Source organism: Scomber scombrus, chromosome 12, assembly GCF_963691925.1.
Source record: "Scomber scombrus chromosome 12, fScoSco1.1, whole genome shotgun sequence".
Taxonomy (NCBI): Eukaryota; Metazoa; Chordata; class Actinopteri; order Scombriformes; family Scombridae; genus Scomber; species Scomber scombrus.
Window position 1 is genome coordinate 5,105,295 of NC_084981.1, and position 24,040 is coordinate 5,129,334.

The 24,040-nt window shown below is 38.7% G+C and overlaps 1 protein-coding gene across 1 annotated transcript; it reads right to left on the reverse strand.

The window, feature by feature from the left end:
* Positions 1 to 237: 237 nt before the first annotated feature.
* Positions 238 to 22,111, reverse strand: slc1a4 (solute carrier family 1 member 4). Its single transcript, XM_062429958.1, has 8 exons — positions 21,429 to 22,111; positions 14,284 to 14,326; positions 11,014 to 11,079; positions 8,229 to 8,395; positions 7,878 to 8,111; positions 7,098 to 7,292; positions 6,868 to 7,002; positions 238 to 5,295 (listed from the first exon to the last, which is right to left on the reverse strand). Exons 1-8 carry the CDS (start codon positions 21,941 to 21,943, stop codon positions 5,064 to 5,066), a joined length of 1,587 nt encoding a protein of 528 aa, XP_062285942.1. The 5' UTR covers positions 21,944 to 22,111; the 3' UTR covers positions 238 to 5,063.
* Between the last annotated feature and the right edge of the window lie 1,929 nt (positions 22,112 to 24,040).

Consider the following 24,040-nt stretch of genomic DNA (forward strand, 5'->3'; position numbering starts at 1 on the left):
AAAAATGTGGAACGTCCTTCTTAAGTAGTTTTCCTTTAATTGGCCTCACCTGGCAAACTAATAATCACAGGTGTCTGAGATTGATTTCAGTGATCCAAAGAGCCCTGAGACACAATACCATCCATGAGTTTAATTGAAAAGCAAACAAATAAATGTTTATGATACTTAAATCCAATTTGCATAATACTTTGGAACGCGGTGTGTATATATGTATAATCAAGTTATTAGTGTCCTTGTACTTCCCAAAAAATACAAGACTAACTTTGTGTCTACAAATATATTTCATACACACAATTTACACAAATGCTTTAAATATGTGGTTTTGCAGATAGGTCCATTGATGCTGCCGTTCCGTCCATGTATAACCTAAATTTACTTTCCTTATAATACTATAAACACCAATTATAAGTAGGGGGCTTTGAGGCTGAGCACATTGCACAGTTCTTCTCCATGTCAAATACTGCAAGAAAATAAACTCATCACATAGGGATAGGCCCCTATTACTACTGTGACCACCTTGGACTTCATCTTCCACATCTGTTTAGGCTATTCCTTCAGTCCCTGGTACTTACTGATATTATCATGCATCCTTCATCCAACTAAAAAATCAATCAATGGGCAATTAACAATTATTTTTATACGGTTTTTAATAACCTTGTGTTGTGAGCAGTTCAGTGGCCGGTAGAAACATATTTTGGCCAGTAAAATTTCACACCTTAGTAGGTCAAGTTAATTTTATACCCTGCACTCACCCACAAACACATAATCTTTAAACTCTTGATATTGTTTTTTTTAGTTATGTTTTCATTCAAATGTTTTTCAGCCAATATGTTCATCTCTGTTAATGTTTGTTAATGTTTGTTCATGTTCATTCTGTTCATTTTGTTCAAGTGGCCTCACCTTTTCTCTTATCTGGGATTTCTTATTTCTTCTTTTGTTACTGTAAATAGCCCTCTGGTGGTATCTTTGATAAATAACAGAAATTGTAAAATGTGACAATCCATTTCACTTTTCTGTTTTTCCTATTTTCTTATAATACAGATTATTAATACAGATTGTTTGTGTAATGTTGAGGAATTTTAATAAACCACCCCTTTATTATTTGGATTTATATAAACTATTGTGTACTTACAGTTTATTTATGTTTGTTGTTTACAATCATACTATAAATGGACACTTTGGTGACAGTTATACTAAGTTACTAGCACTATATACTAAATATTAGTAGTTATTGTCAGTACTTTTGTAAGCTATTTGTAATGAAAAAACAATACTTTCAAGAACTGTAAATGATCTAGTCCCTGTCTTAATTAATGGTAAAGCAGATATCTCTCTCTATGTTCAAAGGTATTTGAGGGTATATTGATTGACAATTCATCTGTTGATGACCATAGTGGATTGATCATTATTTGTGGAGCCAAAATAATTTCATTTATGAAGACTCCTGGATATGACTTTCCACTGTCGTCTACTAGTATGTGGCCAATACAGCTAAAGGCGAAATATTTGTCTTGCAATCTAGTGGTTATATGTGGTGTTGGTAATGTGAGTTGACCTGAAAAAAACGAATTGTGACAATTGTCTTGCTACTTATTAATTTACCAATTGAATGGGTCACCTTAGTCATCATCGCAACCATTTTTTAAACAATATCCAGCCCTAATGGTAGATACTGTTCCTCCATTACGCCCTGAATAATACAATGACCCAACAATAAAGAAGAAAAAACAGTAGCTTTTACATTTGGGTTGCATGAAAAATGTATATAATGTTGACAGACAGCAGAATCAACAGCAAAGACACAGCTGTACAGTGTTAGACATTGACATGGCACAGGAAAGGTAGCAGCTATCCCTAAAAAAACAAAAAAACAAAAAAAACAACATACACTTAGAATTAAAGTACAGATTATCAGAAATATTGGTGTAAGAATTTGTTTAAAAAGTGTATCATAACAATTAAAATTTAGACACTTAGGGAAAGTGTTGAGAGAAGAAAATACAAAAAAATACAAGAAAGGTTAAAACAATTATAATAAATGAATATCAAATATATATATATGTATAGTACATGTACCACATTACCAGCAATTACATGTGATTGTACCAGTTATACCCAACAGAACTCTAGTCATAAACCTTTAGGTTAATAGAGCAGTTGTTAGCGTAGAAAAGTGATCTTTTGAAATCTCTGATGATGTTGAGTAAGAAACTTTCAAACATACTAGTTTACCTCCTACTTAAATCAGACAGTCTCAACATGCACACCATGATCCAACACTATGTAAACTAAAGCACCACCACGCCATAATGAGCATCTTAGACATCTGGTGACAGCAACATGAATTCAATTCCTTTCACGTGCTTCACAAGACCGGAGCAGTCTAATTACACTTTGTTCCCTATGAGTGTTAAATAGTAGATCAAATAAATAGGAAATATTACCACACGTATCATTCAACAAAGCCAGCTGAGAATTTACAACTGTTTCAATCACACAGAAAAAATGTTTCACCCAAGCTCTGAGACACCCTCTTATCTTTCACATTAATGCCTGTCGCCACTAGGGGACAGCACAGGCTCATACTGTCCGTCCTACAACCACCAACACTTTGGCACAGCTTCCTTCATGTCAGATCCTATACCATAGTGCATGGGCAACAACTATGGCATGTTCCAAGTACAGTCTTACAGTTTCTATCGCAATAATGTAAAGTAAAGATCAATTAAAAACACCAGGCAGTAATAAAGAGTTGCTATGCTTTAAAAATGCCGCCAATTGAGCCAGTGATAATGGCACCAACCACTGTTCCCTTTAAAGTAATCTTGCAACCACACAGCTGATAACTTAGCACATCACATAACGTCCACTGAAGGTTAGTATCTTGACGTAAGCGTCTGAGACACCATTGAGGAAAAATCTTTCCCAAATCAAAGGATGGATTCACAAAATAATGATGTAAAGTGAATAATGTGAACTGGTCGTGCATTTTGGTCCAACATTTGTCTGTAAACGTTTGATGAATCTTTGATTTTTGAGTGAATTCCTGATGGATTTGCTGAGGAACAAAACCATCCTAACTTACTTGGTGACAACTGTAAATTGAATGTCTGCTCTTTAGTAAAAGGACACTGGAGTGTTTTCATGAGGTCAAGCAAACAAGTGTGTTTACAGTACTTGCAAACTAATGTTCGATGAAGTGTAATTACGGCTAATAATTACGTCTTAACAGTATCTCATGAGTTCATCAAGAAGCCTTCAATCAATGTAGCTAAACCTCTGGTGGCCATGTTGACTATCGGGCAATGTTAGTGAGTTGTATTTACACAGCTGCTACTTTGCTGTCTCAACAAGACTGAACAGATAAGATTATTTCTGTTCTGTATTTGACAGTGAACTGATCTTTATACCTTAAAATAAGTCCTTTTCACTCTGTGTTTAGTTTGTTACACTACAGTAGCTAGCTAACTGCATCTTCAGGTTAGCTAAATGTCTGATATGAACGTTAGCTAAGAAATAATAGCATCATTAGTAGCTAACTGGTAGCTGCATGTTAACATTGCTTTTTATCTGGCTGATTAGCTAGCAAAGAAAGCCCAAAATGGACTACTTTTCACTCTCACTGGTGATGTATTCTTCAGAAGCGTTTAGTAGCAAAGCTTGTAGCTACTTTTATGAACAAATAAATGGGAACATTAGTGTTTAGTTTTAAAGTAGTTGTAACAAATAGGTGAGAATAATGCCAACATGAATAAATGTTCAGCACTATGGGGTATAACTCAAAAAGGGCTGACGCATACATGCAACTTTTGAGTTAGCTGAAAATTGCTGCCTGTCCTCAGATTAATGGTGCACATTTCCAACACAACTATAGACAGCTGCCTGTATGAAATGAACATGGCTGGAAAATGCAGATATCAACTCAAAGGTAACATAATGCACCTTATTCTGTTTACTGAACCACAGTTATGTAAATAACACATAGTTCTGCTAATTCAAATAAAGGAATATCTTATCTTATTTAGGGATAAATAGGACCAGTGGGAGGATGGGAGACTTTGTGGGCTTTCCCACACAAGACCATAATGGCAATGATTGCATGTTAACACAATGGTCAAATGGTCCAGCGTTCAACATGCTTTACTATAACAGGCTAATGTGTCACTAGTTAAATAGGTTGCCAGAGGCTTGTCCAAAATAGGCCAGTTTTCCAACTTGTCAATTTGAAAGGTTAATGTTTGACATTGTCTGCTGACGGTCAGCAAACACAAGTCTGGGCACAACTATTTAACATCCCTCTGGATTTTGGCAACAACCATTTGAAACCTGGTACCAAACATGTCCCTTTATGATTGGATTTTGAAAGATAAAGTTGTTGTTTCCCTCCAGCTGTCCAAAGAATGTAAACCAAATGAGCTGAAACAATACAATGTAAATACATACATTTCTACCAGCTGAGTTGAAGTGACTGCACAGGCATCCTGAACACTGTCAGGCATTTTGACTTGTCAGCATTTGGCAAGTTAGAGGTTAGAGGTCTATAGTTAATGTTGGTCATTATATTTGCTGTCTGAAAATAAAAATAAAGAAATGCACTTCATGATGTATGAACACATCTCCTGGCCAGGAGACTCATGTATGAGACAAATAGAATTTATGGGAATGTTTGACACATTTCTATCCGTTTAGCACAAAATGTTTAAATCAAGATTTAAAAAACTAATTAAAAAATGTAAATATTGCAGAAATGTTTTCAAAATGAATAATTGTCAAATTCATTAATCCTAATCCGCATTAAAATGCTTGGATGGAAACCCAGTTTTTGAGACATTGGCCTGAAGTGACTGAATTTCAAAAGCACATCAGCAGCACAAGGTGCACTGTAGAGTCAGTGCTCTAGACATACTATAACTATGGCACTTTGTCTTTCTTCACAAGAAAAACCATCAGTGGCCTCATTTTTCTTAATGGACATTGAGTCAGATCGGTGTCCCATCAGCAGCAACGTCAGAAGTGTAGAAGGGTCGGAAGGTCAGTGGGCAAGTATAAAAGTCTCCCTAAGGTCACAGGACTGACTCGATGGCTTCCGGCATGGTCGCTACAGCTTTGGTTTGGTGCGTGACAAGAGGCGAGGTCTCCTCTTCCGCTTGGACATTGGCTACCGCCTCCACTCGGACTTCCGCCAGCTCCTCCTGTTGCTGAGGCTGCTTTTTCATCTCCTGCTGGTTGATGTGGTGGAGGATTCCAGCCCCCAGAGCATCGCCCTCTACGTTCACCACTGTGGTGGTACGATCCCTGTACAAAGAGATACATAAAGTGGACAGAAGAGACAGACAGCCATTGGTCTACAATTAGCAAACATGTCAGAAACATTTTCATGGTTACAATAACTCCCTACCATAAAAGTGCTAAGATTTATCATCTTTCACCTGAGAACTCTGAGCATTTCACCTGCACATTATCCACAAGACTAGTCTCTTCATTGGAGTCCTCATTAAGACTATAAATACCACTTTACGATTGTATGCCTTCACAAACCAGTCAGGTTGCAGGTTACATATGTCTATTTGTGTGTAATTATATTTAAAGAAACAAAATTCCTTGTATGTGTTCACATGTTTGGCCAATGGAGCTGATTTTGATAGAACAAGTTGCAGCAATCACAGCAGACAAAGCTTCAGAGGTTGCAGCTTCACACACATCTTCAACCCGGCAGCACAAAGGTTCTACAAAATCACCACAGTTTCAAGGTGGACACCAAGATTAATGCCATCAATTCTCTATCACCAAATGTGAAATATGGTCACAAACTCCCCTTCTCTTCTTGAGTTATGATGTCGAATAATGGCCAGATGGATTTTTTTTTTGCACATTATGATGTTAAAGTGAAGTTGACCTTTGACCTTTTGGATCATTTTATAAAATTAGAAACTTTAGGGTACACATTTTTTAGTAATGGCATGTGCTTTGTAAGGTCACAGTGACTTTGACCTTTGACCTTTAACCTCCAAAATCAGTTCATCCTCAGTCCAATTGGATATTTGTTCCAAATTTGAAGAAATTCTATGAAAGCATTCCCGAGACATCAGAATCACATAAAAGGGATGGACAGACAGCCTGGAAACATAAGGCTTCCAGCCAGAGCTGTCTTTGGGGTGGAGGCAACAAAAAGTAACTACCGGAATGAAAAGATAACAGTGTACTCCTTATCAACGCTGACCAGCAAAGACATGAACTTGCAGCGACATTGAGAGAACTCCTTCTGCGCAATGCCAATTGTCTTATCTTCAAAGCTCAGATGTTTCTGTTCCAAAATACCAGAACTTGTTGAAGCATCGTTCTTTCAGATGGAAAGCATTTATGAATTTCAGCTTGTTAACCTGCTCTTGTGTGTATGTTTGCTGGCATCCCATAGCAATTTTGACTTACTTTTTTCACCCTTTACCTTTTGCATTGTTGTTATGTTGGAATGTGTGTTGCATACATGATCAGACATTGTTTGGTTTTGTTTTCATGCCTTCATTTCCTGAATTTGTAGCTTCTTTGCATTCTGCTTTCCTGAGGTACTTGTATGAGACCCTTTTCACTTCCTCTCCCTGGATGACAACCAGGACAGGAAACTTCCTGTTCCTCTGGTAGTCCACCACAAAATTGTTTTTTTTATTAGTGGATATTATTCACTGGAATCACATGTCAATAAAATACAGTTAATTCCTTTTATCAAATTCTTTCAAAGTCTTCAATATTACAATGAGTCTGGCCAGACATGGATGTAAACTGGCTCTTGGCTGGTTGGCGGGGGCATACAACCACAAGGTGGTATTTATGGTTTTCATTAGTGTCAGTGAGTTCACCGGTTTTACTCACACAATCCAGTCAACAGCCAGCATGAGGGATAGGTCGTTGGTCGGCAAGCCAATGGCCTCCAGGATGATGGCAATTGTGATGATGCCGCCTGCTGGGATGCCTGCTGCTCCGACACTGGAGGCTGTGGCTGTCACCCTAGAAACGATGATGAAATTATCGTAAGAATGACAAACTACTATTTATACTACTAAGACAAGCAACAGAAACATTGTCTTATCATCTAAACTCACAGGATTGTGAAGATCTGTCCAGCGTTTAGCTCAGCATTGTTGAGCTGAGCTATGAAGACAGCAGCAATGCACTGAAATATGGCCGCCCCGTCCATGTTAACCGTGGCCCCGATGGGAAGGATGAAGCGTGCAATTCTTTTGTCTACACCATTGTTCTCCTCAACACACTTTATCATAGAGGGAAGAGTTGCTGAACTGGTTAGAAAAAAAGAGACAATATTTTTCTTTGAATGCTCAATATTGACACTTTTGAAAGCAGAAAATATACGTTGAGTATTTAAATACATAATCTTTATCAGCCATCAAGGTGAAATTAATGCCAAACAAGCCATACGAATGTCCATACTGCCCTAACTGGATTATCAGAATGTATATGTATTTATTTATCTATTTATTTATTTATATCTTAAAGCCCATCATGACAAATATGGTATGGTATTAAATAAGAGCAAAACAAAGTTCAAACTAATTATGGGTTCTGACGAAGACTGAAAGTGACCGTGAAAGTGGTAGACTTCTGATCGCCCTGACAAAATAAAAGTAATTATTTTTAGCCAAAGGCCTTCACCCTGGCTGACTAATTTTGGTGTAACTAATATAATTTTAGTTTAATGTTTACAGGCACAGACAAGACAGTCTAAGTTATGTTGCACAGTTGCCTCTCAGTCAAATGTCAGCGTGTCAAGAGTAAAAAGAGTAAATGCAAAGGTAAAAACTGAAAAGGGTGAGTGTTCAAAAATCTCTGCCCAATCACAACAGCCCTGTGATCTGGCGGTATACCTGGAACAGGTGGCAAAGGCAGTGGTGAAGGGCGTGATGAGGCCCGACAGGAAACTGAAGGGGTTCTTGCGTGTGAAACCAAAGTAGATGAGTGGCAGGACGATGCCTCCGTGGATAATGTGGCCCAGGATCGAAGCAAAGATGTATTTTCCCAGACTAGTGACGAGTAGAACCACATCTTCCATCTCCACAATCTTACTGCCCACCAGGAACATGATGCCAAAAGGGATGTACCTTTGAGAGACAAGAGGTAAGAGTTTACCAAGTAAGAAGATGCAAAACTGGAACATTATCACAAAATATAATTTAATACAATACCCCTTTAAAATCCTATATGCCAGTTCTACTCACCACATAATCCAGGACACAAGCACCATGGTTGCCTCATTGAAAGCATTGAAGAAACGAATGAGTTCCTCCCCTTCCTCTCCTAGCTTCCTTAGCGCCACGCCAAACACCATGGCAAATAACACCAGACCCAGGATGTTCATGCCATCTGTTTCTTTACCAAAAGGCACCTAAAACACATAAGAGAGTCTTAGGAGACTGCTTAAAGAGATGATGATGGTAAAGATGAACATTGATTAGTTCCAATAAAAATGGGAAATCAGACTAATGGAAAGGGTCGTCCAGGACTCCACGTTTGGTATGCCAGGTCATGTAATTATTGTAATGAAGATGAAGGAAGATTTTACTCACTTTTCACATGAACCCACTTTTGAGTAACTATCATCTTTGGGCTTATGAAAGCCTTTCAATAGTTGAACTCTGAGTATCTACAGCCCTGAGAGCAGCTTTGTGAAACTGTACTTAGCAGCATGCTCCCAATGAACATTTTAACATGCTGATGTTAAGTATGTGTAATGCTAACCATGTTCGCATCTTAATTTAAGGAGTTAGCATACTAATGTTAGCGAATTAGAGCAAAGTTAGGGGATCGAGACAGTCATCGGAATTCATCCTCTGGAAACCATGAATCTCCATATGAAATTTCACATGGCATCCGTCCAGTGATTGTTGACATATTTCAGTTTTAATTGACAGCCCAACCAACTGGTGTGTTTTTCTTAGATCATGAAATCTTTTCACACATTTGTTCTGAAATGTATGCATAAGAGTTAACCGAGACTTCATCTGTAGCCTGTCGTGAAAAGATGACATTATGGAGAGCTAAGCTTATTAAACAACAGTGGTGATATATATGCCGCAGTAGTTTATACAACACCTCTTGTTACAGAGTGCGTGTGGGTGAGTAGGTCTGGGGGCAGTTTAGGGATTCAGTGAACTGAATGATGGATAACGAAAAAGGACAGGGACAAATCCTGAACTCAATCCTCTCCCATTGTCCTGAGCTCTCCCACAGCTCTACCAGCTTCATCCTCTGACACTTGGGGGAGGATCCGCCATGACCATGACATTAAAATACCATGGGCTAATGCCAAGATCAGATCCTCCAACTGTTCCGCCATACTGGGTCAATGGTAGCAAGCCTCATAGCACTTATCTCTGATCCAACATCCACTACCTCTAACAAAGGCCCAGTGGAAATCTGCAACCTGCAGCCCTCTGCTACGCTGTTTATTCCCTATTTAGACTGACACATCAATTTCCTCACTTGACCAGTGGATATCTGGTGAGTCAAGCTGACCTGTCCAAAGGCCATCACCCTGAGTGACTGAAAGTACATAACACAAACAGAAAATATTTGTTTTTCAGTCAAGCTAACCACACTTGTTTTGAAGCTACACAGCAAGAGTTGCATAGACGTAACTCTGATTCTATTTGGCTACAAATAAAGCCATGTGTTCAGTTACACACAAGAAGTTATGAATCCAGATGAACGCCAAAAAGAGATACTTTAAGTCTACGTTAATTTTGTTAATTTGTTGTTGTTGAGCGAACCAGAACAGTGAAGTTGAGGGCCATAAAACCAAAACAAAGAGCTAGAAGACACTAAAACGCTCCGTAAAGCTGAGAGGAACTGCAGAGCCAGGTGATAATTCTCTGTGGATTTGTCTCTATGACCAGCACCTTTCACATAACACATAGTCATTTCTTAAATTTTCAATATAAAAATATTTATTAGTGTAACAACCACCGGACATACTTAGACTATTGAAGCTTCATACTAGTTTTGATCGAAATTTAAGGGGGATTTTTGAGGGAGAAAGACAACAGTAAATTTTGCCCCCAATTTTTACATCATAGTTGTTAAACAAACAGCTGGTAGGCTATGGGGAGGAGGATTGATTACAGGGAGCAATAATTCTTTCACTGTACATAAAGTATGGCAAACAAACTGTTTGATTGAGTTGAACTCTGCCGCCTACATAAGATCTCATCTGCTATTACCTCTTCGCACACAAGAGCAGAATAGATAAATCCTTTCTCCCAACTTTTCTCTTCATCGCTGTATCTTCACTGGTTTAATCTATTTCAAATGATTCTGCTTAAACCACTGAATGCGTCAGTTTGAGTTTCGTCTCTTTATTCGGTGCCCTGAGGTCATACTATATTTGAAGAACAGTTGTCATTTGAGCCAAAGTTTGAAATACAAGCGCAACCTGATAATACAAAATGACACTGACTAAGTTCACGTCACCAAGTATACTTTTAAAAATGTCAGTATTTCATTATCAACCTTGAACTCATTCTCCCTAAAACAAGTCTTCCTTTAGTCCCTGCTGTGATTGTTCAGTGAGTATGGTTTGCACCCATGGGTGACCAACACTCACACACACTCACGTAAGCAAACATGTTCTCCCGGAATCAATATTAACCTAACCTCTGCATATTTGGCCCAGATAACTGTTAGACTTGTTTCAAAACAGATGAGAGCAGCATCTTTTTTTTTTTTTTTTTAAACTGTCTTTTCCTTCTTTAGGGGGCATTTCAGGGAATTTTTTCCAATGTCTCACATTAGATACCCTGGTATACTATATATGTAGTATTACTATACAGGAGGTTACTGTGAAGATTGCTATTGGCACCTTAAGTGTTTCAAAAGGTAACCTCTTCCCATAAGCATTGTTGCTTTTTGATTTCAATGCACCTGTATCTGTATGTGGTTGTGTGTGTGTGTATATGAGTGTGTTTGTCAAGTGTGTCACACGCATGGGAGGCTTCCTGGTCTTACCTTTTGATAGAGGGTGGTCCCGTTGGTGTCATTCCCTACAGCAACCATCTTGTAGTCAGTGGCATACTGCAACACAGAGGGTGAGAAAACGTGTTGTAGTTAATTGTTTCGTGCTGGTTATTCACTAATTCTTATTCTAGTGCTGAAAAATGTAGTTATATTACATTGTTCAAATTTCTGTGCTGTTTCCTGGTACCATTTAGTGCTACATGCCAATTTCAAAACAGGGGACATTGATGTTTCATTTCAAATCATGTTATTGAAAGTTAAAGTAAATCAGTGGTCTTGGTTATCTGGATCTGTTTTACAGTGTATTCCATAGTGTCCTTATTGTCTTTATCGATTGATTACATTAATATACGGTACCAGTCAAAAGTTTGAACACATTCTCATTCAAATAAATGGGTAGGTGAGCCCAGACTTTTGGAAGACCTATACTTTCAAGTTAATCAAATGCTGATCTACCCTGTTTTCCTAAGTCCTGCTTTTGAGAAACCTGGATTTCCCAGCTGGAGCACTCTAACAGATACTGATTCCTGTGTGTGTAAGTATGTCTTCAACTGTCCTTTGTAGTAGTTAGTCAGTAACACAAATATAAGTGATTATTCATGCCCTAAAATAAAAAATGATAACCCTGAAATGGCAACCTATAGAGGATAAGACCTTTGTGGCTCTTGTTGCTCGTGTTTTACTGAAAATCATACAGAGAATTTGAGTCAAGCAATAAATGGACCTGTATCCAGGGGCCAGAAACAGCAACAGTTTTGAGTTGACAGTCAATTAACCATTGAAGTCCATTATTAACAAAAACATTTTCTGCTTCCAACATAAAAAATGTGAGGATTTGCTGCCTCTGACGATTATTTTTTTCATGATCGATTCATCGAGAGACTTTACATATGGGTGTTCCATGTTAACGAGTTATCAATGCAAATATCTCATTGTTTTTTTTGATAACTCGTTAACATGGAACTTGGTTTAGTAACCTCTCTGTATAGTAAAGGGCTAAACTCGTCCTAGTGATGCAGTCTGCATGGAAGATTATAGGGGTAACACTGCATATGCCCATGCAGGCTATTTACGAACACTAAGAAAAGCCAACAGGATTTTAACCGACCAATCCCATGTTCTATTTACTGAGCTCCAGCTGCCTTCTGATAGGAGTATCAGACTACGTCATAGCAGATTAAACACATTTTGAAATTAATGTATCCCACTGTCCATAAACATTTTAAATAGTGGCAGATATGACCAGGATGTGCTCTGGTGGTTTCCTGATGTAGGTATGTTATTTTATTATTATTTTTAAATCTTTAAATCTTTTATCTTTATGTATTGATACATTTTATATTTCCTGTATGAAGTGTTGTCTCTTGATGGCTGCAGCATGGGTGTGTAGCCCAAGACAAATTTCCCACCCTGCCTGACAATTTGATCAAGTTCTTGAATATTTATGAATTGGTTGATTTAACATCTGAAAACAGTAAATAAAAAATGAGCTTGACAATCTCCAAGAACCCAAGGTGATGTCATCAAATGTCTTATTTTGGTGGAACAACAGTCCAAAACCCAAAGATATGCAATGTATTATAATGTAATCCATTTCAGAAGCATAAACAAGAGAACGTTTGGACTTTTACATTAAAATAACTTAATTGAGGAGCGCCCTCATAGCCAAGTGGTTACAACTTATGCCTACTTTTTTTTTAAACCTTTATTTATTCAGGGGAAATTCACTAAGAGCAATGCTCTCTTTTCCAGGAACGCCCTGATCATATTCACAGCGTATGCCATATACCCACAACGCCTCTGGTTCGAGTCCAGCAAGAGACCTTTGTTGCATGTGATACCCGTCTCTCTCTCCCCTTGTTTCCTGTCAGCCTCTCTGCCACTAACTAGTCAACTGTTCTAGTTGCAGTTAAATTTTGTGTAGATGGATTCATCGATTAATTGATTAATTGTTGCTGAATGACCAAGTTTCTCTATGTTCCATCTACATACCATATCGCCAAAAGGGATGTCTTAAGTGCAGTGTAAATATAGATGTAAATGTATAAAGGGTTATTTGATGGTTAAGAAAATGTTGTATTGTGTTCACGAAATACAGTTCACATTTCAAACATGGTTATAATCTGACAGATGCAGTTTTTTTTCTTTCTTCATTTTGTGAAACAGAGTGTTCAGTGTTAACAAATGGTCATGCTCTTATATTGGAATGCATGGTGCATGTGTGTGGAGTTGGGGTCCAGTTTGACACTGTCTATTGAAGTTAAGACAGAGTCTCAGAGTCTTTTCAGTAACCAGAGCTACTACAGTGCTGGCTCTCACCCTTTCTATAAACAGCCCCATAGGATAAAGGTTCCCACAAGTTTTAATAGATTTTATTTAAAAAAAAACATACTTAGGCATGCAGTGCATGACCAGGATCGGCCTCCTCCATGAACTAAATCTCACACTTCATCAGTTTAAATGTCTGTTTAAACATCTATCTGCTTGTCATTTTGTGTAAACCTCCCCTCTTCTCTGCTTTCTCGGTTTAATCCACAGTTGGACTCATTCCACAGGGGCTCTACGACAGTATAGGCAGGCTGGTCAGTGGGGGTGAATATTGAACTCTGTAACCCAACTGCACTTTGAAACTTCATTTACTCTCCCAGAGAAGTCACTAACTTGTCTGTGAGTTTATAGTTCAATAACCTGGTTACAGCGAGTTTATCGAGGCAACTGGTCTGATTATGTGAGTTTGTGTGTGTGTGTGTGTGTGCAAGCATGTGAACGCCTTCCTTTTTGTGTGTGTGCATACCCATTTTGAAGCTCTGTGTCCCCAAATATTGAACTTTCCTCATTCTTATTTAGCCTTAACAGACACGATCATAATTCTAGGAAGAGGAGCGAACCGTGTTCAAGAGCAGCGAGGCGAGGTGGGTTGCTAGGCTGACTGGAATGGAATGGTTTCACCATGGTAACGGCTGGTAAGGGACAAGGAAAAGAGGCGTTTGGGCGAGCAGGGGAGAGCAGCGGTCTCTATTCTGAACGTCTCCTCATTAAGAGGCATTATGAGGCGCTCAGTGCTCCAGCCAGGATTTACAGCCGCTGTAAATGAACGTGGAGTGGAATCCGTACGGTTGGTGAAATAAATTCTGATGAACAATATGCACAGGACACAGGTGGTAAGGATAAACAGGCAGAAAGGGATGACAACAAAAAGCTGATGAGCTGCTGAAAAAGTGAGGAAGGAGCAGTGTGGTGTAGTGAGGTGCTGGCACTCACAGAACGGAAAGTAGCAGCCACCAAGTTCGCTGGGAATAAATTCCTGAGGAAGAAAGAAGAAAACAATTAGATTCACAAATTACAACCTTCCTATTGCTATTTTATTACTTGTAATTGACCAAACGTTCTGTTCATTTTTAAACCAGTGGTTTATTAAGAAAAATCACAACAGCCCAACACTCTCCTCAGAAGTTGACAAGCCTTCCTGAACGATGTGGTGAACCCATCTGAACAGTGAGTTGCTCACAGGGAAGGTTTGTAATCACTGCCTGCACTTTGGCAGGATCCTCCATCAAATCCACTGGTCCCAAAACTCCCTGACAGAGCAGTTGTACTGGCACCAATATACTGTCTGGTTCATGATTTATTAAAACAAATCAGCAAGGTTTTAACAAGGATTATGTATTCCTGGTACTTCCACTATGTTCATTTTTACACTTCATTTTTCCCTTATTTGAGAGTCAAACTGGAATAATATTTCCTTGTCAGGAGGCATTCAGTAAAATTACACAGATGACAAACCTAGTCATCATCATCACTAAGGGCATGTACACACGTAGCTGGGTATCTGGAAAAACTGATATATTTCATGCATTTTTGCCTTTCATCCACACCAAAACTTTGTTTTAGGTCACTGAAATGATTATTTCTGAAAATTCCGGCCAAATTGGAGATTTGGGAAAACTCAGTTTTCAGCTCCATACATGTAGGAAGTATATGCTAACAAAAGCTCTTCCAAAAACTCTCATAAGAAAGTTCAGCAGTATTATAGTTTTTATTGCTTGAAAGAGAATATTGTTGAACTCTATGCATTCTCCCTTGTCAAAACCTGACACCTACATTCCCCAAAATGCAACTCGACTCCCAACAGTTCTGTCAGAGATTCAGGCGTGTTATGCAAGTAGCGGCTAATGTAGCCTGCAGCTGCTAACCTCCAGCAGAGATGAGGATTGAGCTACAGAGGTCTGCTAACTGAGACAAAACACAACTTTATGTAAACTCTTGTATTCCCCAAAACCTGTAAATAGACTGGAGTTTCTCTTTAAACTTGACCTTCCTTAATTATTATTTTTTAACCAACATCACCAGGTTTCATTAGGTAGTTTTACTTGCTTAGACATAAGCTAAACTGTTTATGTCAGCAGCTAAAAAAACCCACTTGTATTGGTCTTTCATTTTTCTGTCTTTTGAGATACCAGTCATCTAATAACATGGTACATTTAAAGAATACTTTGGGAAATATTCTTATTCACTTTCTTAGCAAGAGTTAGGTGAGAAGACCACTCAAATTTGTGCGTTAAGTACAGAGCTATAAAGCCAGGAGGTGGTTAGCCTAGCTTAGTGTAGCAGGAGAAAACAGCTAACCTGGCTCTCTCCAACATACACCTACGAGCACAATACATACTGTACATACATACATAACCCATAACAAAAATGGCACAAATGGTTTTAGGGGGAGCTGTGTGTTCTAACTACTTGTTAAATGGCAACAAACAAATACACACTTCCAAATGGAGTTTAAGCTAATACATTAGCATAGCGAAGCTTGTAACCTGCTGTCTTTACATGGACAATAGTATTTCTCATTATTCAAGGACAAAATTAGTCAGAAGAATCCAAAAATAGTATTTTTCATTTTGAAGGATTAAAACAGAATGTCACACAGAACTTTCTGTGACTCCATTTGCAACCAGAAAGTTTGCATTTTGTGGCAGGATAAATCATTTCCTTTGAAAATACAATTTATTCTCCCTCTTTAGACAAAAATACAGTGGTCAAATCTAATTCGGTTCCTGTGATTTTTGGGCACATTTTTCGTCATTGTTTATAAGGTGAATATTTGGGTTGGGATATTTGGTTGTGAGTTGTATATATAATAAACATTGAGTTAATTGTTTGAATTATGAAAAAGGGGTGGGATTATTAAATGAGTGTTTCCTTTTTCCTACTTTTCAGACATGTAATATTTATTTATGTTGTTTATTTAGTTTGCAGTTTATGTTTATTGTTCATTTTATTTTATTCTTGTTTTGGGTTTTATTTTGTACTTATTTGTTACATGTTCAAACCAAACATAAACAATATTAAACTAATTAATGAAAATAAAACAGTCTTGGTAAGATGTCAAACAAGAACTATGTTTAGTTTGTCTTCAGGTCAAACGTTACCAGAGTTCAGCAAAGTTCAGGGTTAACCAAAGGTTAAAATGAACTAGGTAGGCTATATATGGGTCAAACATTCATCTGGACTTTAGGATATTTAATTTTACGGCCCTGTCACTAGTTAATAAAGCCTAATTTGTGCACGTTTGTCCTTGTTCTTCTCAGTTGATCTAAATCAGTTTGACATCTAAACAGTACAGCTACAAGCATTTCGTCTCATCTTTTCTTTCCACAGACTTACTTCAGGTTTAAAACTTAAGTTTAGGTCAGACTGAGTTAGATGAAGAGTCGCAGTGAATACTGTTTATCATCAACAAAACAAAGAGCTGCAGCAGGCATGTACAAACTATTCCATAAAAGGCCATGTGGCTGCAGGTTTTCATTCCAACCAAACAGGAGCACACCAGACTAGACTCATTTAATCAGCTGATCTCAGTTTTCAGACAGTCGATTGGTTGAATCGTGTGCTCTTGATCGGTTGGAACAAAAAACCTGCAGGCACACAACCCCTTATGGAATAGTTTGGACATGCCTGTCTATAGTTATAGAGGTATTATTTGCCTAACTACACAGACCCAGGCTGGTACTGTATGTCCATGAATCAGATGTACAACATCTGGTTTGGGATATCCATTGCATGCTGACATGCCAAATATGTAAAAACTGTGCAGTCTGCATCAAAGAAACTACATTATAGGAATATAAATATGCCAATACATAAAAACTGAGATATTAATTAACTTTTGCATGGCAAATTGAGACTGGCATTTTCAGGAACTGGTTTGAGCTCTAAAGGCAACACAACTGAACTGGCTGCCCTCTCTTAAATGATTGAAATCCTTCCAATACATCCAGTTTGTGGCATTAGAACTGGAAAGCATCCAATGAACTGGTTCGCCTCATTTGAAATGCATGAGCTGCTGTTATAGGCCTTTCATGATGCAGTATAGTAAAGCATTTGCTTTATGACCTCAAATGGCTTAAACATTCCACTTTGACTCAATTATAATCACTTTTAAATTAAATGTGTGTTTTTACGGGGATGTTAGAAATATCAAGTTAACAAGGTTGTCTGTTTTGACACATCCTGTTTTCAAGGGTTGCATATTTTTGAACACATAGCATTGATGTGTTATACTGTCTTCATTTAGTAAATTCATCGATTCTGCTGTTCTTTGTCCAGAAGAAAACCCCAAAACCCTGAAATGTTTTGCTCCCACAAAATGGAAAAAAAGGATCTCATTCAGCCTTGAAGGACGTTTAATTTGAATCTCACGTATAGCTTGCGTATCATCTCCTAGGCCACTAATATAAATCCATTATGAAAACTTTTTCCATCGGTCTGTATACGCACCATACAGAGTTTATTTTCACTACTGTAAGTAAAGCACACAGAGGATTACTGGAAGCCTGCAGGCCTTTTCCATGTATTAGTGTGTGTTTGTGGTAACTTTATCCTCGGGGTCACACTACATTGTGCAAAGAAACACAAACTTTGACCACTTTTATTCCCATGGCCAGACCACAGCCAAGCAATTCAGCCCATAAACCCCTGACCCCTATCAACTGTGCCTTCAGTCCAGGGTCAAATGCTGCTTCAGCTGTTTAGTACGTCAGCCCCACTGGTCACACTGGCAGAGAGCCACGCTGTCTTCACTTAATCATTTCTTATCTTTTATAAAACTGCTAAGAAAATGAATTGTTTGGTTAACTCTTTTTCCTCTTATACTCTTCTTCTCCGCACGAATGAGGTCATGTTTCCTCCGATCACATGACTGAGGCAAGGATCTGGATTAACCCGGGGAAACCAGAGTTGAGAGCTGGCAGACCTTTCCCACAGAGACTCCCCAGAGCCCCACTGAATCCCCTCTGCAGACTGATTTTTTAAAGCTGTTACGCAACAACTTGATTTCCTAATTAATTGAAGCCAAACATCATGCACGATCCTTTTAATTCCGAGCAGCACAAACAGCCATTCTTCAGCTGATGGGATGTGGAGCGCTTCTGTCTTTTTGGTGGCTTGTGGCCTTACATTTTGGCTACATTACTATTCAACCGCATCACTCTCTTTTATGAAATGGTTTCCTTCATTGTAGGCAAAATTTGGCCACTTTGGATAATGATGTGTGGCAAATTTGGAAATATTAAACTACCATTTATCTCTAACATGGAAACAGGAACATTTGATTATGAATAAGGCATTAAGATGGAACTCTGAAAAACACAATTTGCTTATAAATGGTCACTACAGGCAGTATTATTTTTAGTTTGTGTTTTTGGTAAGAATTTGTTTGGCACTTTGTTGGTAGTGTTCAAAAAATGTATACAGTACATGTAGTTTTGTATTTTGTGTAAATGAATGAAATACAGTTAGTCTCATGATAAGTTTAGTAGGGGTAACAGTTTTGAGCAGATGGAGCTTAGTTAGGAGAAATACATCCAATGTATGTCCTCACAATATTAGGGGGGTAATATTGTATACTTAGCATGTTTGGTCTTGATATAATCAGTAGGCCTGTCACGATAACTACTTTTTTGGACAATATATTGTGCCAGAAATGTTATTTGTCATTTGAAGATCAGTTGATTCCACTGATATAATGATAATATAATAGCATAGTAATGCAAGGGGGGGGTGGGGGGTGGGAATGGACAGTGTGTGCTACACTTGTGTAAAAACACAGAGTGTCATTATGGTTGGGGACAGAGTTATTTACCTTTAATTCTTCTACAGTCTCCACTCAGGACGTACACAGTGAGGAATGGAGGACACTACTTGCTTAGCCAATGTGACATGAATAGTCTCTTAGTTGCTTAATGTGAAGTGTGGCAATATTGAGGTCAAAAAAATGATAAAGGTCATGTCCATCAATATACAGTTGGGGAAATAAGTATTGAATGCATCAACATTTGTTTCAGTAAATATAATTCCAATGAGGATATTCACATGAAATTGTCACCAGACTTTGGTATTAACTCAATAAATCCACACATATAAAGAAATCTAAACATTAAAGTCCATAAATACAGTTAAAGGGAATAAAGTGGAATGACACTGGAAAAAAGTATTGAACACATTAAGAAAAAGCAGTACACCAAGGCAAGGAAAGGCAAGGAACCAGCTGAAATCCATTAGTAATTAGAAAGTAATTCTACCTCCTATCTATGCAAGTTAATATCAGCTGGGTTAGTACATATTGATGGGCTATAAAAAAAGTTTTGTTACCAAAAGACATCTCATGATGGGTCATTTCCCAAGACTTTTGCGACGTGTTTGTTGCAAAGCATTACAATGGAACTGGTTACAGATGTATCAAAATTCCTTAATCTTCCTGGAATTCCAAGGATTTTTGGTGCCATTATCTGGAAGTGGGAGGAACATCACTCCAACCTCAACCAGTGACGCACATGAGATCCTCGCAAGATTTCTGTCAGTCACCGACAGTCACAGACAAAGGATTCTCCACTAAGTATTAAATACATTTCAGTTAGCGTGTTCAATACTTTTTTTCCTGTTTCATTCCATTTTACTACACATAACTTCATTTATGGACTTTAATGTTTTGATTTCTTTATATGTGTGGATTTCTTGAGATATTACTGAAGTCTGGTGAACATTCCAAGTGAATATCATCATTGGAAATAAATGAATTGAAAAATTGGTTCAATACTTTTCCCCCACTGTAAATAAGGAGCGTTATAAAACTGTAAATCATGCAAAGATATTCCAGTAAAGCCCCAGAATAAAAAATATAGACTTGAAAAAGCGCCGAATATGTCACCTTTAAACATCCTCCTAACTTTCAACTAAACTATCGTCATCGGTACAGGCTGTCAAAACTTGAAGTGAAACGTGGTGACCGGTAAAAAATATCTGATAAGTGTCTGAGGCTGAGAAATAAAAGCTGTCCACCTGCTGGTGAGATAAGAGAGAAGTGCTGACGGCAGCAGGCGGTCTGTACCACACTGCTAATGCTCCTCAAAATACACTCTTCTAACAGGTGTCAGCTTTCCCTCACACTGTGGGACTTTATTATTAGGACGCCTCATGTATGTGTATAAGTTACAGAAGGCCATGCTGACATTTTACTGTAGTAGTCGGTCAATGTGGAGCTAATTAGAACTACTTTATATTTTTTTGTGTCATTTAATCTGTAACGATGCATCGTATTTAATAAGATTTCCACGTTTTGTGTGTCAAATCCCGTCTTGGAATGAGGCGGAGTAGAAGTATAGTGTATAGCAGAAGCACCGCAACATTGTACTTAAGTAAAGCACTTAAGTAAAGGTTCTTTCCATCACTAACTGAGCCACATCTGGAGGAAAAAGATGGTTGTAGCTGTTTCCATGTAGAGTTCACATCTGGAGTGAAGTCCAGTTATGATAGTGTGATCCTTCATGAAATCTATCCTGCTACAATCAACCCCTCAACTCCTTCAACTTGCAGTTAGTGGCAGTTGTATAGGAGTGATAGGCTACACCACACACAGTTAACTTTTCAAGCAGCCATGGATTCTCTATAATTGATGGTGTGCTGACTGGGAGGAGAGCTTATATTGTCAGTGGTGTAGATCTTTAACTGACCTCTTATACCTGAACAAACATCATTATTTGTGTAGTTTTCAGATAAACTGTATAGGCTACACTGACCTGCTCTACAGGCACAGTCAGGTAGTTGACATAGATCATTATAACATTAAATGTAGCTGAAAGTTCATGCTTCATCCACCTGAAGAGCAATTTAAAAAATGTTGGACAATGACAAGGGTTAATTGGGGTGTTTAAAACAATACCATCATAACGTGTCTCCAGTCTTTATGAACATGTGTGCACTCCAGTTCTCATGTGTGTAACTCCCCATGCTGTGCCATCATTCCCTTCAGATTCACAACCAAATCAACACAAGGCTGCTTCGTATTCAGCCTACATGTGCGTGTTTAAAGTGTGCAAATATGATTGATGAGTTGCTGATCAGTACTGTACCTGGCAAGATCCAAAAATGAGTCAGCGGTCTCCTTGTCGCTGCTGATGCTCTCCAGTCCCAGGCTGTTGGTGTTGAGGGCTCCGGCGCCCACTCCGGGTTTGATGATGAAGGCCAGTGCCACCCCGATACAAGAGGCGATCAACGTGGTCACAAGAAAGTAGCCGACTGCGATGCCCCCCAGCTTACCGAGGGAGCGGGTATCCAGGCTGGCAGCGCCGGATACGAGGCTGCAAACCACCAGGGGAAGGATGATCATCTTCAGCATCCGGAGGAGCATCTCTCCTGGGAAAGCGAAGTAGGTCATCTGCGCTTTGGTCAGGTTCATGTTGCGGACCATCATGCCGAGCCCGACGCCCACCAGCACCCCGGACACCGTCATGATCACCAGCAGGTTCTTGTTCAGAAACTCCATCAGCTTCTTCCTGCAGCTCTTCTTAGCGCTTTTCCCCAGGATCTGTTCGGCGGAGTTGGAGCTGGGCATGGCGTGCCCGTTGATCTCGTTCTTGTTCTCCATCTTTATTTCTCTCTCAGCAGAACAGCGTGTAGGAGCACAGTCCGGTTCCAGGCAGCGTGCTGTGTGGATGTACTCTCACACGTTTGGCGCACGCACTGTGGAGAGTGGAGGCTGGTCCAGGCGTAAAGGCTGAGCGCAGAGCGGACGGAGAGCCAATGAAGAATGAGAGTCGAAAAAAAAAAAGCCAGTGGAACATGCGCACAAAAGCCAGTCCTTTATACCATGAGAAAATGATGCAAGAGCAGGGGAGATTGCCGGGGTCTCTGGCAATGTGGTAAAATTCCCTCTTATTCCCACAAACATGTCTAAGATAAGAGAGCAGAAAAGGGGAAAAGGGCTTCCAAAATGTTTGGCACCTTGTCTATCCTGGGATTCCTCTGATAGCCTAATTAAGTTAAGGTTTTTTTTTTTTTTTAAACTAAAGGACTATAAAATATAAGGATGACAAGGCTTCATTTTCATCCCTTATATCCCATATTATCTACTCTACTATTTGAGAATCATTTTCCTTAGAATGGAAGCTTAACATGCAAACATACAATTTGGCTCATAATTGTAGATAAAAGCTGTAGAGTCTCTGCTCTTTACATTTTTATTGTGCTATATTTCAAAATAAAACAACCATTTTAAAGGTTTTTCCCTTCAATGTCCCCTGTTATAATTTGACATTCCACCACTGACTTGCACTTCAAATGCAGGGCCTGCTCTTTCCTCATCAGTCTAGTTAGATAAAATGATTAAACATAATGCTTTCACAAACCTGTCAGGCCTATTCAGTGCAGATAATTATATATTTATAATAGATTATCATGATATATCACGATTGGCCAACTTGTCATCTGGCATTTGCTCCTTATTTCTGATTTCGACCTTATAAATCTTTGCACTTTAAGATTTTCTAAGCATTTAAGAATCCAAAGCAAGTGTCATATCAGACCATCAGAGGATGAGGATGATGGATGGAGAGTAGAAGAGGCTGTCAGCACCATGGCCAGCGCTCTGTGTCTCCTAGAGGGCGCTGCAGCCTTTTTTCTTCTTTTTTTCCCTTTTTTTAAGGCAATATATTTGAACTTGAGGAAGATGGAGAAGAGAGATCATTTCATAAAATAATGCTTATTTGAAGCAGCAGAACGTGTAAATAAGTGTTTCCTTTGTGTAAGCAGGGGCTGGTATATTTCACATTATGGCCATCAGACGTGCTTCTCATTTTCTAAACGTGACTCTTCGTTGCACCTTTGCCTTTTGACCACAAGGTGGCGACATAATAAAGCTGTTATTTTACTAGAGTTGCACATAGTAGATCAAGCTGAGCTTTAAATACATGAGAGTAAAACAGTAGGTAGTAAATAAACTGCTGACTCTGCTAAGAAGGTATTTTATTATTTGCATTAACATATATTGATACAGAGTTCAATGAGTGAGCTCAAACTTGGCTTAATGAATCATGTTAAGAGTTGTTTACCTTATTTGTTCTTATTACGTCATGTATTGTTATTTGTTGTCTCTTTAAAAATACTCATATGAGCTTTGACTTACATTTTATGTTTTTTTCCCATCTTTTTGTTGCTTATATTTATTTTTGTGTGAACTCTGCAATATAAAAATGTTATGTTAATTTATTATTATCACTCTATTATGAATCTTTAATGGATTGTAACTATTTCACCCTATGAATTAACTATGTGTGTAAATCTGATCAAACCACCCACTTTCTTTCTTTTCTTTCTTTTCGCAAGTTTTTGGGCGTGTGTGTGAGTGTGTGTGTGTGGGCGTGTGTGTGTGGGTGGGGGGTTACATTTGAAACAGGACTCATATTCAAATCAGCTGAGCCTATTATGAAAGCACACTTATAAGACTGTGATGTTTTTAATGAGACAGAAGACATAAGCGGACAGAGAGAGAGAGAGAGAGAGAGACAGAAGCAGCTCTCTCTGTTACTGACCGGTCTGTGTTGTCCTCGGTGACCTTAGCTGGGCTGTTGCTAACTTCAGCTAAACTTTCCCTCCCTCCACCAATAGAGACAGACTGTCCCCCTTCCCCTCACAGCTGTGTGGCCTGAATGCTGGAAATAACCACCGGCCTGCGGATCAGGAGTCA

Excerpts from the sequence above, each read along its gene's own strand:
- slc1a4 (XM_062429958.1), bottom strand. The coding sequence starts at position 21,943 with ATGGAGAACAAGAACGAGATCAACGGGCACGCCATGCCCAGCTCCAAC. Across the intron at positions 8,396-11,013 it reads GGACCACCCTCTATCAAAAG|GTGCCTTTTGGTAAAGAAAC; the intron begins GTAAGACCAGGA and ends TATGTGTTTTAG. Across the intron at positions 5,296-6,867 it reads CTGGCTGTTGACTGGATTGT|GGATCGTACCACCACAGTGG; the intron begins GTGAGTAAAACC and ends CTCTTTGTACAG.